The sequence below is a fragment of the Chiloscyllium punctatum genome, chromosome 15, assembly GCF_047496795.1.
Source record: "Chiloscyllium punctatum isolate Juve2018m chromosome 15, sChiPun1.3, whole genome shotgun sequence".
Lineage (NCBI taxonomy): Eukaryota > Metazoa > Chordata > Chondrichthyes > Orectolobiformes > Hemiscylliidae > Chiloscyllium > Chiloscyllium punctatum.
The window spans coordinates 37,824,270-37,840,054 of record NC_092753.1 but is presented as its reverse complement, the minus strand read 5'-3'; the positions used below and the strand labels follow the sequence as shown (position 1 = coordinate 37,840,054).

At 38.7% G+C, this 15,785-nt stretch overlaps 1 protein-coding gene across 16 annotated transcripts in view; it reads right to left on the bottom strand.

The window, feature by feature from the left end:
* dmd (dystrophin) overlaps positions 1–15,785 on the bottom strand; it is a 1,983,813-nt gene that overhangs the window by 903,249 nt on the left and 1,064,779 nt on the right. For all 16 annotated transcript variants that reach the window (XM_072585000.1, XM_072584994.1, XM_072584999.1 and 13 more), the window contains 2 exons: positions 10,009–10,161; positions 7,301–7,483 (listed from right to left, as the gene is read on the bottom strand). In XM_072585000.1, the coding sequence (XP_072441101.1) occupies positions 7,301–7,483; positions 10,009–10,161 (336 nt within the window). The remainder of the gene's footprint in view (positions 1–7,300; positions 7,484–10,008; positions 10,162–15,785) is intronic.

Below are 15,785 nucleotides of genomic sequence, written 5' to 3'. Positions count from 1 at the left end.
CAGCATCCAATCCTGGAGGAACAGAACTGTTATTTGATCTGACAATCATAGCCACCAGTTCAGACATCAGTACTGAGCAAATCTGTGTGTGCGTGGAACAACTGCATTGTTAACTGCACCTGACAGCATTGGGCTACAGCCCTAGGATAGTTTCTGTGCCAACTCACTGGAGTGTAGGATTGAGTTATTTTCAATGATTCATCATTTTGACTTAATCAAGCAAATGAAAAATTAAATTGCTTTGTTTAACTGGCTCGCTGAAAAAAGAAAAAAAGTTCTGTAAGGAAGAAAACCAAATGACTCAAATTAAGGTCATGGGATTCTGGTGTTATGCTGACTTTAATAACAGTATAAATTGTTAAAATGATTTGAGGTAAATGACTTTTACAGAAACATGGTTATGTTTTAAATTGGTTTATCAGTTTTATAACTTAAAGTATGCAATATGTATTCGTTTTGTATGGTTAGTTTGGTGAGGTATGAACAGTTATTGTGGAGTCACATCTGGTTTGTTTTGTTCAAGGGCATTGAAGGCTTTGCACAATATTCAGACGTATCAGTTAGGACATGTGAGATGATGTTAAACCATGATGGGGTGACTCTACACACTCTACGTAGGCACATTAATTGTTTATTGACACCACTTTTTCTTGACAAAGACATATGAAATCGGTAAACGAAGGGTAAACGAATTAACTTCGCTAATCCAAGTTAGACCATTAACTGGTCATGCTCTAATAAGCTAATTAGAGTTCAGGATAACTGATCATGCACAGGGATCAGCTATGGTTAATGAGTGCTGATTCTTTATGGTTGGACGCACAAGAAAGGAAAACTGAATGAAAATTGCAGTCAACAGAATAAACAGACCTGCGTCCAGTCAATTGGTGTCCCACATCTTTTAGCATGTACCATTTATTTTGTGCTTGCTACCTACATTAGTTTGCGGCTCTTGTGGTACAGTGGTAGCTTTTATTTATTCATTCATGGGACGAGGGAGACGCTGGCTAGGTTAGCATTTAATGTCCTTTCCAATTATCCAGAGGGCAGTCAACATTCAACCACATTTCTGTGGGTCTGGAGTCACATGTTGTCCAGACCAGATGAGGATGGCATTTCACTCTCTAAAGGACCTTAGTCCAGATGGGTTTTTACTGACAATTGACAATGGACTCATTAGACTATTAGTTCCAGATTTATTTTATTGAATTTAAATTCCACCACCTGCTGTGCAGGAATCGAACCTGGGTGTTAAGAACATTATCTGGGTGTCTAGATTAACAGTCCAGCAATAATACCATTAGGCCGTTGCCTATCTATGTTCCTACTTCTGGGCCAGGAGGCCCTGTTTACAGACCCACCTGCTCCAAAAGTTGATTAAAATATCTAAACTTGGCAAAAAAAACTTTTGAAAATATATTTGTACTCAGAACGTGTCTTGTTTCTAAGCAGGACTCATAAATTTGACTTCTGAGGAAGGGTCACTGGATTGAAAACATGAACTCTTTCCACAGATGCTGCCAGACTTGCTCAGTTTCTCCAACAATTTGTTTTTTTCTGATCAAACATTTAGATTGTATTTGAGAGAACCAGCCTATAACTGTAATTGACAATTAGGTTTTACAATAAAGTATGTGCCAGAAGTTTAAAGAAGTTGAAGGCCATAGACCAGTTCTGATATAATGGAAATTTGAGAGTTTGATATGACAGTGCTGAACAGATTGTTGGTGCATTGGAACACCTGCTAAAAAGCAAATAGTTTCTGGCATGAACTTAGCACAGAGCTTATCATAGTGATTCAGCCTCTCCTTTCTCATGAGAAAGCAGTGTTGGTTGACTTCATGACAGCACAGGCAGAGTCATATAGTATATAAGACCATTAGACACAGGAGCAGAAATTAGGCCATTCGGCCCATTGAGTCTGTTCTGCCACTTGATCATGGCTGATAACATATAGAATTACAAGATAATGCATGGCTTAGAAAGGGTGGATGCTGGGAATTTGTATCCATTAAGCAGGGCGACTAGGATCCATAGGCACAGCCTTAGAATTCCAGGGGGTCAATTTAGAATGGAACTGAGGAGCCATTTCTTCAGCCAAAGAGTGGTGGGTCTGTGCAATTCACTACCATGGAGTGCAGTGGAGGCCGGGACATGAAGTGTCTGCAAGGCAGAAATTGATAAACTATTGATCTTGCAAGGAATCAAGGACTTATAGGTAGCGTGCAGTAAGTGGAGTTGAAATGCCCATCAGCCATGATTAAATTGTGAAGTGGACTCGATGGGCTGAATGGCCTTACTTCGACTCCTATGTCTTATGGTTTTGTGGTCTTAATTCTTAAGAGGCTTGACAGGGTTAGTGGTGAGAGGAAGTTTCCCCTCATGGGAGAGTCTAAGACCAGAGGTTTCAATAGACAATAGACAATAGACAATAGATGCAGGAGTAGGCCATTCAGCCCTTCGAGCCTGCACCGCTATTCAATATGATCATGGCTGATCATTCCCAATCAGTATCCTGTTCCAGCCTTATCTCCATAACCCTTGACTCCACTATCTTTAAGAGCTCTATCCAATTCTTTCTTAAATGAATCCAGAGACTGGGCCTCCACTGCCCTCTGGGGCAGAGCAGAATAAAAGGGCGCCAATTTAGGACTGAGATGAGGAGGAATGTCTTCTCTCAGAGAGCTGTAGGGCAGAGTCCTTGAGTATATTTAAGGCTGCAATGATAAATTCTTGATCAGTAAAGGAAACAAGGGGTAAGGGGGAAAGGGCAGGAAAGTGGATGTGAAGAGTGTTGGATCAGCCGTGGTGCAGCAGGCTCGTGGGGCTGAAGAGCCTACTCCTGTTCCTATTTCTTCTGTTCTTTACTAGGATGACAGCATTCATGTTCCTATCATCACCTTCATCAGCGTCCATTCAGTCTAGACTGTTACCATGTATGCCAAGAGGCATAGGGAAAACCTCCAAAGTTGCTTGACAGCATTGGCAGTCTTCTCCATTAGCCATGTTACATCCACTGGGGTTGTAGACTGTCAGATGTCAGATCCAGGGGCAAATGCAGCCACAAAAACAAACACAAACATGCAAATTGTCAAATAATGCATTTGAAAAAAATATATTGTCACTGACTTTTATTGAAGGATTTTGGCAAAGGGGATGTCAGGATAGTGTGCAAAACATGGATTGAAGTTATGGAGAAATATTGATGCTGTGATGATATCTTGAAAAAAAAAATTGGTAGCCATTTACTGCTTGCTCCTTGATGTCCGTGAAAGCTGCATGGCTCTCATGAGAGGGACACTGGCCTTTTCCTGTCAGCTGTGAAAAGAGACACTTAAGGCAGACACAATGTGCAGGGATTGTATTAGGGACAAGCCAGCACACATCATTCTACACTTTCATCCACCTTATGAGTGAGAGTGCAAAATCAGTGATGATTCCACACATCACTGTAAAAATACTTCAATCTGTGCACAAGCTTTTCAAGGGAACGCAGTCATTCAAAGTTTTATGTACTCTGTGCAGATCACATATCTGTTTTCCTTCCTGTCATATTGGTCTGTCACAAAACACGGTCTCTCGCAGATTCACTGCCATCCTACAGAATGTTCAAGCATTTCTAAAACAGTTTAGCAACTACTTTAGCATGTGCTCTCTGAAGTATTGAACGATGGACTGGTCAAAAGAGTTTCCTCAGGATTTGTATCAGCCCACTGGGACTTCAATATGCATCACTCAAATGTCTTAGTGAGACAAAAGCCCTAAAAGAGCTCCCCAACCTTCACCCCTGTGTGATATCCACACACTAGCTCACTAACTGCTGTTTCTTCCCTGATCATCAGTGGGATGTACGTGCAGATTGTTCAAAGCGGATTCTTCACTGAAGACTACAACCATGCAGCCACATGGATAATGAAACACTTATTCTACAACACAGAAGGTCAAGGTCAGTAAACAAAAAAAAAAGCCCACATACCCTTTGCATTAAGCAGGGACTGCTTCCCATATTACTGACAGAATGTTAACCAATTAAACAAAATCTGGAGGCAGATCATTCATCCTGGTAGAAGATTTCACTGAGGTTATCTCAGTTTCAGTGTTGCATCGCTCTACCATCTCTCTTGCTTAGGTCACATGGCCAATGTGCTGATCCTCAACCTATTCTTCATCCTCAGTAGACTGCTGTTTCTCCCCCATTTCATCTGCCTTAAGGAACATTCTCCTATGTCCACCTTGTCAGCTTCATTTGTGAAAGACACAATTATCCAGGATGCAATTTTGCAGTCAAGAAACCGAACGCTCATCTAGAGATGACCTTTGGTTTGTTTCACTAGAATCAGGTTTATTGTCACATGCACTCAAGTGCAAGGATACAGCAGCATTGTGAAAGGTGTACAAGATCGTCATTCTCCAGCACCATCGTAGGTACAAAACAAAAAGAATTAACAGAAACAGCCATCTTAGGTACAAAAACAATTAAAGAAAAAGAAAGCAGAAATACAAGAAACAGAGCCAAGAAAAAAGGAAAACATATGTCCCTGATGGAAGTGAAAGCGTGAAGAGTGTTGTATCGTCATTCTGAAAGGATGTAAGGGGTTTGCAAAGGTGTCAACAACTTTTGGAGGAGTACCCCTTAACTCCCAGCAATTTGCGGATTAATTGCCTCATTGTCATGCCAACTAATTAAGTGAAATGAGAACAAGGTCAAAAGGTGTGGCACTGGAAAAGCACAGCAGATCAGGTGGCATCCAAGGAGCAGGAGTGTTGATGTTTCGGGCAGAAGCCCTTCATCAGGAATGGTGAGGATGGTGGTTTATCAATGCTGAACTGTATGGAACAAAAGGTTGTGTTGGCTGAGAAGCACACAACAATGTGATTGCGAAGATACAGTGGTGTGTTGACCCTGAGAAACATTCACTGAGCTCCAGCACCACCATGCTTTACATGTCAGCAATTTGTCTTGTCCAATTTCAAGGGGAAGGAGAGAAGGATTGGATATAACAGAGAGATTTGGAAAATTGGATCATGAATGACATGCAAATACATGGATACGGTAGTCACCATTCAAAGGAGATATTTAGAATTTATGTAAGGCTTGAAGGGGAAAAATATCAGGAAAAACTTTCTTGTCACCAAGATTCTGATTTTGCTTCATACTGCTTTACTTTCCTATCTTTCTTACCATGACTCATGTCACTCCAGAGAAAGGAAAACTCCACCCACAGTCTTAAATATTGAATTTTACATGCAAATCATAAAATGGAAAGATATTGCAAGAGTTACTCTCTGAAAGATAGTTCACACATTCCAGCGAATATCCATAGCCATGGCAGGGGTTGGGTCCTGGAGTGGTGGATGTGGTGGTACAGGAGTTCAATGTGTTTTCTGAGTATTATCATTGGAAAAGAGGTTTGTCCATGTGAGATAACATTGGTGACTCACTGAATAGGAGAAGTTTCAGAAACTTATAATTTCTAGAAATACTGTAAGCTCAGTAGAAGTAAAGAGAATGAAAAAAAAAATGGATCTTGGGAAACCTGACTTAATAAGGGAAAGGTTTTTCACTTCAAGTCCAAAGCTCTCCACATCATTGAGAACAAAACATGAAGAAAGATCCTTACTTACAGCAGTGTGGCTTACTAATTGCTTCAGTTGCCCTTAAGGAGATTCCTGTGGCTTACTGAATCATTGAGACTTGATTACAACCATTGATGCATATTTTCCTTTTCTATCTGTAAAATGAATCTCCTTAAATAGTTTCTGCTTATTAAACAAACATCTTTTCAGTATACCTCTATAGAAGCAATTCAACAATTTTTTGAAAACAATATGAAGTGTACAGAAGCAGATTGCCTTGCAGCTTTGCACACAACATCTTTTCCAGATACAGACATGCTGCCAGATCAGAAGCAGACAATCTTTTGGTGGTTCACCTGCTGGAAGCCAGGGTTAGGCACCTTGAATTTGCTTCATGACACTGGCTGTAGATCAAAATTGGCAGTTAGTCAGCGTTATTTCACACGTAATCTGACCAGCCTTATCAGCAATTGATTAACTGATTGCTGGAAGCTGCTTGGGGGAATGAAAAAACAAATTGAAATTCAGCAGGCACTGACCAGTGAGCAATACCAGACTATCTGCTCAATTTACATATGGCTCAAGGCCCAATTTTAATAGACCCTCTGAGTAATGGGGACTAGCACACAATTCTGTCGTTTCATTGGCTTGTATACTTTTTTGGGTGCGGCAAGTTCAACTTCTCAACCAAAGTATTCCCTTCACACATTACAGGGTTCTATAGTTATACCCTAAGTTTATGCACTGTCATCTCATTACATACAGATATTTCCGAAGTCTATGGCTACATAAGTGACCAGCACAGCTTTAAACAGCCAGACCTGAGGCTTACACCCGAGCAGTTATAGCATCTACTTGAACCGCAGGTAGAACAGTCCTGTTCAATATTTGACTTAATTACAGGTGAAATGTTAGCAAAGTTAATTTTTGCTTCCCAATCTTAATAATATTTAAATAAAACTTGATGTTCAAGTTTGAACATCAACCACTTTCAATGCACAAACATGGCTTGTCCAAACGCCTCATAAATATTACCTGTGCTTGAAGGGTGAAAGTCAAAGAGAATATAACAAGACAAATCAGATGTGGGGATGCTCCCCTGCATTTAGACAGATTTGTTATTTAGACAGATTTGTTATTTAGACAGATTTGTTATTCAAATCTTGTGTTTTTATGAAGGATAAAGGACACACCAAAGTTCAAAACAGAGGGAAGGAAAATTGAGTAAATCGACAAGTAAAACAATCTTTAAAAATTGTAGATTAAAGGAATACTAAGACAGACAAGGTTTTTCACATGATGAAAAACAGCAATTAATACCACTCGCCAAAATAAAAAGTTGCATGGAATGAACCCTTTACATGAATGGTTCTTAAATCAATTACTGAATGCTGCATCAATTCAGACTTCAAACATGCTGCTCAGAATTTGGATGTAATGAGACAATGAGGCAAATTAAAAAAATATATCATTTACCTCCATTAATCAGAAATTTGCCAATCATATGTTTCAGCTTTTGAACAGTTGTGTCTTGCAGTCCCTGAATATTTTGGTTTAGTAAACAATATTTTGCAAAGATGGAACATTTGTTACAAACTCTCAAAGATGTATTTGCTTTCAAACAAACACAGCATGATTATTAAAATATAAGCCTTTTATTTGCAGGGGTCCATCTTAGCAAAAACTGCAAGCAAATGTTTAAAGCTTGCTTTGGGAAACTCACAATTTGTGGATAGTTCAACCTTCGATATTGAACAAATTTGCTCTCAATGTCATTCCAGCGTTTGTTGAGCTGGATCAGCTGCAACTCCAGTGCCTTAGCAGCTCCTTTCTTTGACAGGCTCTGTGCTTGCCTGCACACTGCATTCAGGTCTCCCCTCTTCTCTTCCAGTTCAGCATCCATCTCCTAGTGAGTAAAACCATATGGTCCCAGAGCGGTTAGCTAGCTACTGTCTCAACTTGAAGAAAAACTCAACAAACTGAAAGAAAACATTTTCAACTTCCTTATTTTAGCTTCTTGATTCGTGAGCGCATCGTAATTTAATCAAATAACTCGGTAGAAAGACAATGTCCCAAATAGTATTGAATCATTATCATTACCATTTGCAAGCCAAAACCAGTGCTGTATAGTATTACTCAAGTGGTCAATTCTCATGGGTGAACTTAGATTGAGTTAAATTATCTGGGAAAATGGGATGTTTTAATAATTCAATGTAGCACAAACCCAGAACAGCTAACTTTCAGAGAGTTTAGTCTTCTCTTAGACAGTTGCCTGGTGGTGGTAGTGCACTGCCAACATAAAGGTTGTTATCAAGAAAGCAGCAGCCATATTGATGAGAACAGCTGGAGACAAAATCACCTGTTTTAAGTCCAGCAGTGGCAGTTTTGTTTCTTTTCATAAAGATATGTCAGCTCAAATCTCAGTAGACAGCATTGCAACAACGTGGATTTTTCACATCAGTTTGAATCTGACATTATGTTAAGGGAATGTCTAAGCACTCAACATCAATTATGTCATCAAGAGAGTTAAGCTGCAAATCACAATATAGTGTCCTCATATTTTCATTTTTAATTTTTAATTAAAATATTATGTAGAATTAAATACATGATTGGGGTACATAATATAAGACTAAAGTAGAAATATCATAAAAGAAACTTATTGAAGTTTCTTTTTAAAAGAATTTTTTCATGAAAAATGGTTGCGAAATTTGAATTTCCACAAAGATTTATTTTTAGGTCCTATGAAGCTATTCAAACATAATTATAAACTTAATGTGTGGTTAAAAATTCACTTAACCACATGCAACAAGGTACATTTTCTTCCAAGGGTTTTTACTCAGAGATCAATTGTGCAAAAGGTAAGCTTTCATCAGTTTAATAATTTCGATTTGACAGGAGACTGTAGAGGCTTTGGAGAGGCAGCCTATGGGGAAACGTAGAAAAATTCAAAAATATAGTTGTTAAGGATTCAATGTGCATGCTCTAAAGGCTGCTGTCAGTTTCAGGCCAACAAAAATTGTGAGCACTGACAGTTCCACAAAATCTGGAGCATCACTTGGCTTCAGCTTGCATTAACCTTGAAGATTTTTGACTGGAAATGGTCATATCAAATGCAATTGCTGAAAATGTGTTGCTTGAAAAGCGCAGCAGGTCAGACAGCATCCAAGGAACAGGAGAATTGACGTTTCGGGCATAAGCCCTTCTTCTTTATGCCCGAAACGTCGATTCTCCTGCTCCTTGGATGCTGCCTGACCTGCTGCGCTTTTCCAGCAACACATTTTCAGCTCTGATCTCCAGCACCTGCAGTCCTCACTTTCTCCTTCTATCTCAAATGCAATTGTAAAACACTATAAAGGACATTGCATTGGTAATTTTGAAATTACTAATCTGGATAGTTTTATAAAAATTACTAATAATAATCTTTTCAAAGGTTAAAGTTGTTATAACACAATAATCATTGTTTAAGATTCAACAAGGATTCTTTGAAATTGACAAAATGTTTACATTTAACAAATGGCTGCCTACAACATAAGCATGCTAGTTTACTCTGTGGGCTAACCTGCTGATTTGTAGTTTTTATTGATTTTTCTGTTGATAAAAATAGTTTCTCTATCTTAAAATCTTAATTATTTGTAAGTCAAAATGATAAACAAAGTAAAGAAGCAAATGAAAATAATGGATCATAAAAAAGTGAATCTGACATGTGTAAATAAACTCAGAGAAATGTCCGATGACAACAATGATACATGCTCTGAGCAAATAAGTGGGAGGGAGGATACAGTGGTAAGGTCACACACATTATCAGACAGTGCAGGGAACATATAACTGTCCCTCAACTGTTCCGAGCATAAAGACAATTAGTTTTCTATAATAACCAGACAACTGGTTTCCTGTAATAAATGAGATTTAAAAAGAATAAAGAACATCACAATTACATTCGTGTCAACATATAAGAAGTCCAATTCTGATATAGATCACAGTACCAGGCAACTTCTATTCCAGATTTTATACGGAGTGTAAGATAGAACTAATGATAACTTAAAAGGTCTACATGCACGGACATTGGGAGGAATAAAGTTATTCAATTCAAATGTCTTCTGCCTTCAAATTCATGGAATTTTTATTAATATCCACATTTAAAAGATTCAGCAATATCATCAATAAATTAAAAACCATTGCAAACTTTATATAAATGAGAAAAAAGGATAAAATACACTTCGGCTCCTTTACCTATAGGACATAAGCTGCTAGCAAGAATTCCATCGATAGTGATTAAATAATCTGACACTAATAAATGCACCAGAGGGTACAATATATGTTACAAGAGAGTGCCACATTCATCCAAATCTTTAGTTCGAGTTATCTGCTTTTTTTCCCCCCTCTGATTATAGGAAGGGAAATGCAAACATCTTTTTTTAAAAAAAATGTTACCTTCATCTTCTGGACATCTTTGGGCTCTGGAAGCCTGGCTAACCTTTTCTCAATGTCATCCAACCACTGCAAAAGATTGTCAGCCTGTTTCTTGTACTGATACCAATGTGGAGAAATCTCCAGTGCTTTTTTCCTTCGAATTGATCTTAAATCCTGTTTTAAAAAGTCAATGATCATTACTTGTTAGCCATTTCATAATAAGAGCACAAAGTATCAGAAACATTTACTTGAAGTTCAAACAACTTGTTCAAGGCATATTTATTTTCCTGAGTAAAACCGAAACAACTGTGGATGCTGTAAATCAGAGACAAAAACAAAAGTTGCTGGAAAATCTCAGCAGGTCTGGCAGCATCTGTGCAGAGAAATCAAAGTTAATTTGACCCTTCCTCAGAGCTGTTCTTGGAAGTGTCACCAGACCTGAAACATTAACTTTGATTTCTCTGCACAGATGCTACCAGACCTGCTATGATTTTCCAACAACTTCTGTTTTTGTTTCTAATAACTATTTTCCTCCTATGTTCCATTCTGATGGGTTTGTTAAAACAAAAGAACTCTGCTACCTAAAACAAAGTTAATGATGTCGGCCGATGATCTTTCATGCAAAGTCATCAAACTGAAACATTGACATCAGGACTGAATAGGGGTCGTGAGCCAGACAGGCAAAGCTGTTTTCCTGGAACCCACCTCCTACTTATCTACTTCTGCAACTGCTTTGTATAAAAGATATTGAACCATCCAGTCACATGGATGGCCTGTAGATCCTCAGAATTCAGATTGAGAGGGGTAATTAAGAGGATGTCTCAAAATGGAGGGTTCTGCAAAACCCTAAAAAGTATCTTGTATTGGGGGACATGACTGAGGGCCAATTGGATTGGAGAAAAGCTCCTTCATGAGGATCAGTGGACACATACTTTTGTTACCCACAGCTTCCTCTTTGGGAGGTAGAACCTCTGACACTAATCGCCTACAGGGTTGTAATCTCCATGAAGCTGGTAACCTCCCCCTAGGGTGAGTGTGTGTTTGTGTCAGTGCCTGTCTGTGTGTTTGTGTCAGTATCTGTGTCAGTGTGTGTGTGTGTGTGTGTGTGTGTGTGTGTGTGTGTGTGTGCGCATGTCTGCGTCTGTGTGGGTATCTGTCTGTGTCAGTGTGTGTCTATGTCTGTGTGTCAGTGTTTGAGTCAGTATCTGTGTCGGTGTCTGTGTGGACGTGTGTGGGTGTGTATGGGTGTCAATGTCTGTGTCAGTCTGTGTGTGTGTTTGTGTCTGTGTCTCTGTCTGTGTGTCACTGTGTGTGTGTGTGTTAGTGCATGATTGAGAGTAAGCGACTGAGAATGTGAGACTGAGTGAATGAGCAAGCATGAGCATAAGAGAGTGAGATTATGAGTGTGTTTGTGAATGAGAGTCAGAGTCAGAGTACACAAATGTGTGTTTGAGTGTGAGTATGAGATAGAGAGAGAGGCACACATGTGTATGGCAGAGAATGTGCGTATTTGTGTAGGTTTGCTGCATGACATTCCAACCCTCCCTCGGGGAATCTCCTCAGCAGTGGAAAGGCATGAAGAGCTGTCCCCTCCTAGCTGCCTAGAATCACTGCATTTACTCTACACCCCCATTCCAAGCTATGACCATAGGACAGGGTCAATTCTGCTCATTAGTTTGGTTGCTTTCTTCAAAGATGCTATCTTTGTACTTTGCCAACAGTGTTGTCACCATAACAATAATCTCTGTTGAGATTGTTATGATCTTTTGGATTAGCATTTAAAGATAAATCCAAAAAGATAATAAAATAACAAAAGAATAATGCCTTAAGATTTTATATTTCCCAACCAAGCACAAACTTAATTGCATTTAAAATCGTTAAACTAAAGAAGCACTTAATACCAGAAATTATAACTACATATGCTATGGACCTGGATTTACACTTTATTCAATGGCTTCACTTTGAAACATATGGTAAAATGCCATCATATTGTAGTCACTCATACCACAGGTTCTTTTATGATTTGCCATGTTTCATTATATTGTTCCTCGATCATTAGTGTCTTGGTGAGGATGGCTCAATTAAATGTTTTACAATACCATCCCTAACACACTCCAGCAGTTATGCTCTACAGCTTTTGTGCTTAATTTTCATTGAAGTGGAGAAATAAATTTATTTTATAACCCTTCAATATTTACTGAATACTGTTAAATTTAGTTCTGCTTCTCAAAACATCTTCTGAACTGCCCTTACTGCAGAAAATATTTCTGACCAAAGGCCTGAAAATTGGTTATCCATTGTTTTGGCTTCTTCCCCTTTTATTTAATTTTTTTACTGATCAAGCTGTTTGCCAGTCAAGTCAACATGGCCCAAGCCTTTTGATTAACATGTTCCTTGAATTGCCATTAACTCAAGTATGTTTTAGTTTTATTTACAACACAAGCTGCCATCATTAGAATTAGATTTATCTTATTGATGACTCCATTGTTTAGTTTAGCAGCAATTACCGAACCTCTGTAAATTTAAATAATAACTATTTATTTAATATTTTTCAATAATATACTTGACAGAAGTTTATCTAATGCTGCTAAACCATGTTGACTCTCCATGCATGTTTCCATCATGTGAATACTTATACCATCACTATGGGAAGTGCTATTTACACCACTCCAAACAGTAATCCTGTTAAACCTCGATACTCCACCCCAGTTCTCTACCATTACAACTTAAATCCCTAAACTAAAGCGTTTATTCTTAGACAAATAAACTATGAACTTAAGTATTCCTGACAAGACAGTTTGCTGAAGAAGTCTAAAGTCACTCGTTTCTTACATTTATTCATAACTTTTTGCTAACTGCCATCAATTCTTTTTTCATTTCTGAGCTAACACTGTTTTCTTAAGCTAAAAGATGCACGAGATTCAACCAAATGTCCTTCACAGAGTTTTCTCCTTGCACAAAACATACTCAGTGCCTCTTGTACCCGTGGAAAGAAGATCAGGAATCCACATAATATCATTCCATGGCACAGCAAAATGGAACAAGTCAAAATTCAAATCCTATTATTACATGTTACAGCACCATGTCACATCTCATCAAATGTGGAATTGAAGAACTAAAACATGTAACAGACCCAGATTGTAGTAATGATCTCTGTTAATCGCTACCTTGAGAGTGAGGTTATCCAGCAAATATACTTGAGTAGCTAGATCCCAAATGTACAATAATCATTTCCACTCTGAAGTTTAATGATTTATAATGGAGCTATGAGAACAGTGACACTTTCAAAGGTTCCAGATTAAACATGAGTAACTTTGCTGTGGTTGGCCATTCACAAGCAATATTATTAGACTCTTCTCTCCAGTATTCACTCTTACATTTTATCATGAGAAGCAATGTTGTAAGAAGGTGTCATGAGGTGCCTTCTTTACCTATCTCATAGGCATGACCAATCTTCATGGAATTTTCCGGCAAGTTTCCAAGTTAGTTGCTGATTATATGAGAATCTCTCTTATCAAACTGATCAAACATTAACCGCACATTTTCTCTAATGCAGCACATTGCCATCAAAGAAATTTCTGAAGCATCAGTTTTAGAGTAAGTGATGGAAAAATCATTCGGCAAACTGCCTGTTATTTGCTGCTACGTGCTGCCAGAAAGTAAGGTCCTGACTGACAGTACAACTTCATCGAATGATTCACTTTATGCAAACCTTAGATACAGGAAATAGAGCATTTCCATTTCTGCAACCTCATCACAAATCCACAGTTTTCAAATATACACAGAATTCTCTTGGAAAGAAGGTTCATAAAAAGGCAGAAACAAAACAGATAAAGGTGTTATGAAGACCCAGCCCTTCTCCCAACTCATTGTGGAGGGTGGTTTTGGAAGGTGCTGAATAGTTGAATTCAGGAATGTATTCTGGTACTTTTATTTATATAGCAGCAGACATTGAGGCATTGGAGTATCCTACAATGGAGATGCAAAACATTCATTTTAAATGTAAGTCTAGTTCTCATGATGAACTTTAAAACCCAACTTAAACCTCATTGCTGTTGCTTAACAGATTTCCCAGGGTTTGAGGAAACTGGCAGAAAAAAGGGAGGCAAGGATCCTGACTGCATAACCTGACTGCCTTTTCTATTACTCTTGGCAGACCAGCAATCAATGAGAGTTGAAGGTTTCCGCAAATTCTTAATTGCTCTCTCTCTCTATCCCCACCAATCCTGCATTTTCTACCTTTTATTGATCATCTTTCTCTCTCTCTCTTTTCCTCCTTCCTCCCTATTACCTCTAACTGTCCTAAAGGATCCTTGGCTGTGACCTACTGTGGGTGTTCTCTCCCGGTCTATGGCGAGAATGTCCATTTGGCTAAATTCTTGATGAGAAATGAAATGAATAAAATGGAACAAATGAGGTCTTCCAGTTACATTTATGCACAACAATGCTCTTGGAGACCCTAGCGTACTGAAAATACCTATCAACCTATAAATTAAAGGACCGATTCAATGCTGTGCCCAATGATGTCTTATTCCTGACAGGGTGTGGACAGTCACAACGTATTGCACTTTCTGACTATGATTTGAATTAGTGTAGTGAATGAAAGATGGGCATCATGTTTCCTCCAAGACTTAATATTCCTTCAATTCTCTGCCTCCCCCTTTGATAAAAGGTGTCATAAATCAGAGATGTACAGCACAGAAACAGACCCTTCAATCCAACTCATTCATGCTGACCAGATATCCGAAATTAATCTAGTCCCATTTGCCAGCATTTGGCCCATAGCCCTCAGAACCCTTCCTATTCAGATAGCCATCGAGATGCTTTTAAATATTGTAATTGTACCAACCTCCACCACTTCCTCTGGCAGCTCATTTCATACATGCACCACCATCTGCGTGAAAAGAAATTGCTCCTTAGGTCCCTTTCAAATCTTTCCCTCTCACCCTAAACCTATGCCCTCTAGTTTGAGCTCCCCCAACCTAAGGAAAAGACCTTGCCTATTCACACTATCCATGCCCCTCATGATCTTATAAACCTCTACAAGGTCATCCCTTAGCCTCTGAGGCTCCAGGGAAAATAGTCCCAGCCTGTTCAGCCTCTCCTTATAGCACAAACCCTCCAAACCGGGCAACATCCTTCTAAATCTGTTCTGAACCATTTCAAGTTTCACAACATTCTTCCTATCGGAGAGAGACCAAAACTGCACACAATATTCCAAAAGTAGCCTAACCAATATCCTGTACAGTGGCAACATGACATGACCTCCCAACACCTAAACTCCAAGCACTGACCAATAAAGAAAAGCATACTAAATGCCTTCTTCACCATCTTATCTAACTGTGACTCCACTTTCAAGGAGCTATGAACCTGCACTCCAATGTCTCTTTGTTCAGCCATACTCCTCAGGACCTTACTATTAAGTGTGTAAGTCCTGCCCTGATTTGCCTTTCCAAAATGCAGCACCTCACATTTATCTAAATTAAATTCCATCTGCCATGTCATGAGAATTTATATCATACCTTTTCAGGGGGCTTGTATAGCTAAGTGTTCACAATAATATAACGCTTCTACTAATAGAACTTAGCAATGCAATTGCATATCATTGCTAGGTAGCAAAAGTTAAGAAAACAATGGCTCTCTAACATCACAGTAAAGTGAATGATTTGGTTGGATGTCTTGAACCTTAACCTGCAAATAAAATTTCAAGGATAAAGTGCCATTTGCAAATATGTGAAAATCATTGTCAGAAATCGTACACTCTGTACAACCTTCAGGCTTAGTTGCAACTTCCAAAA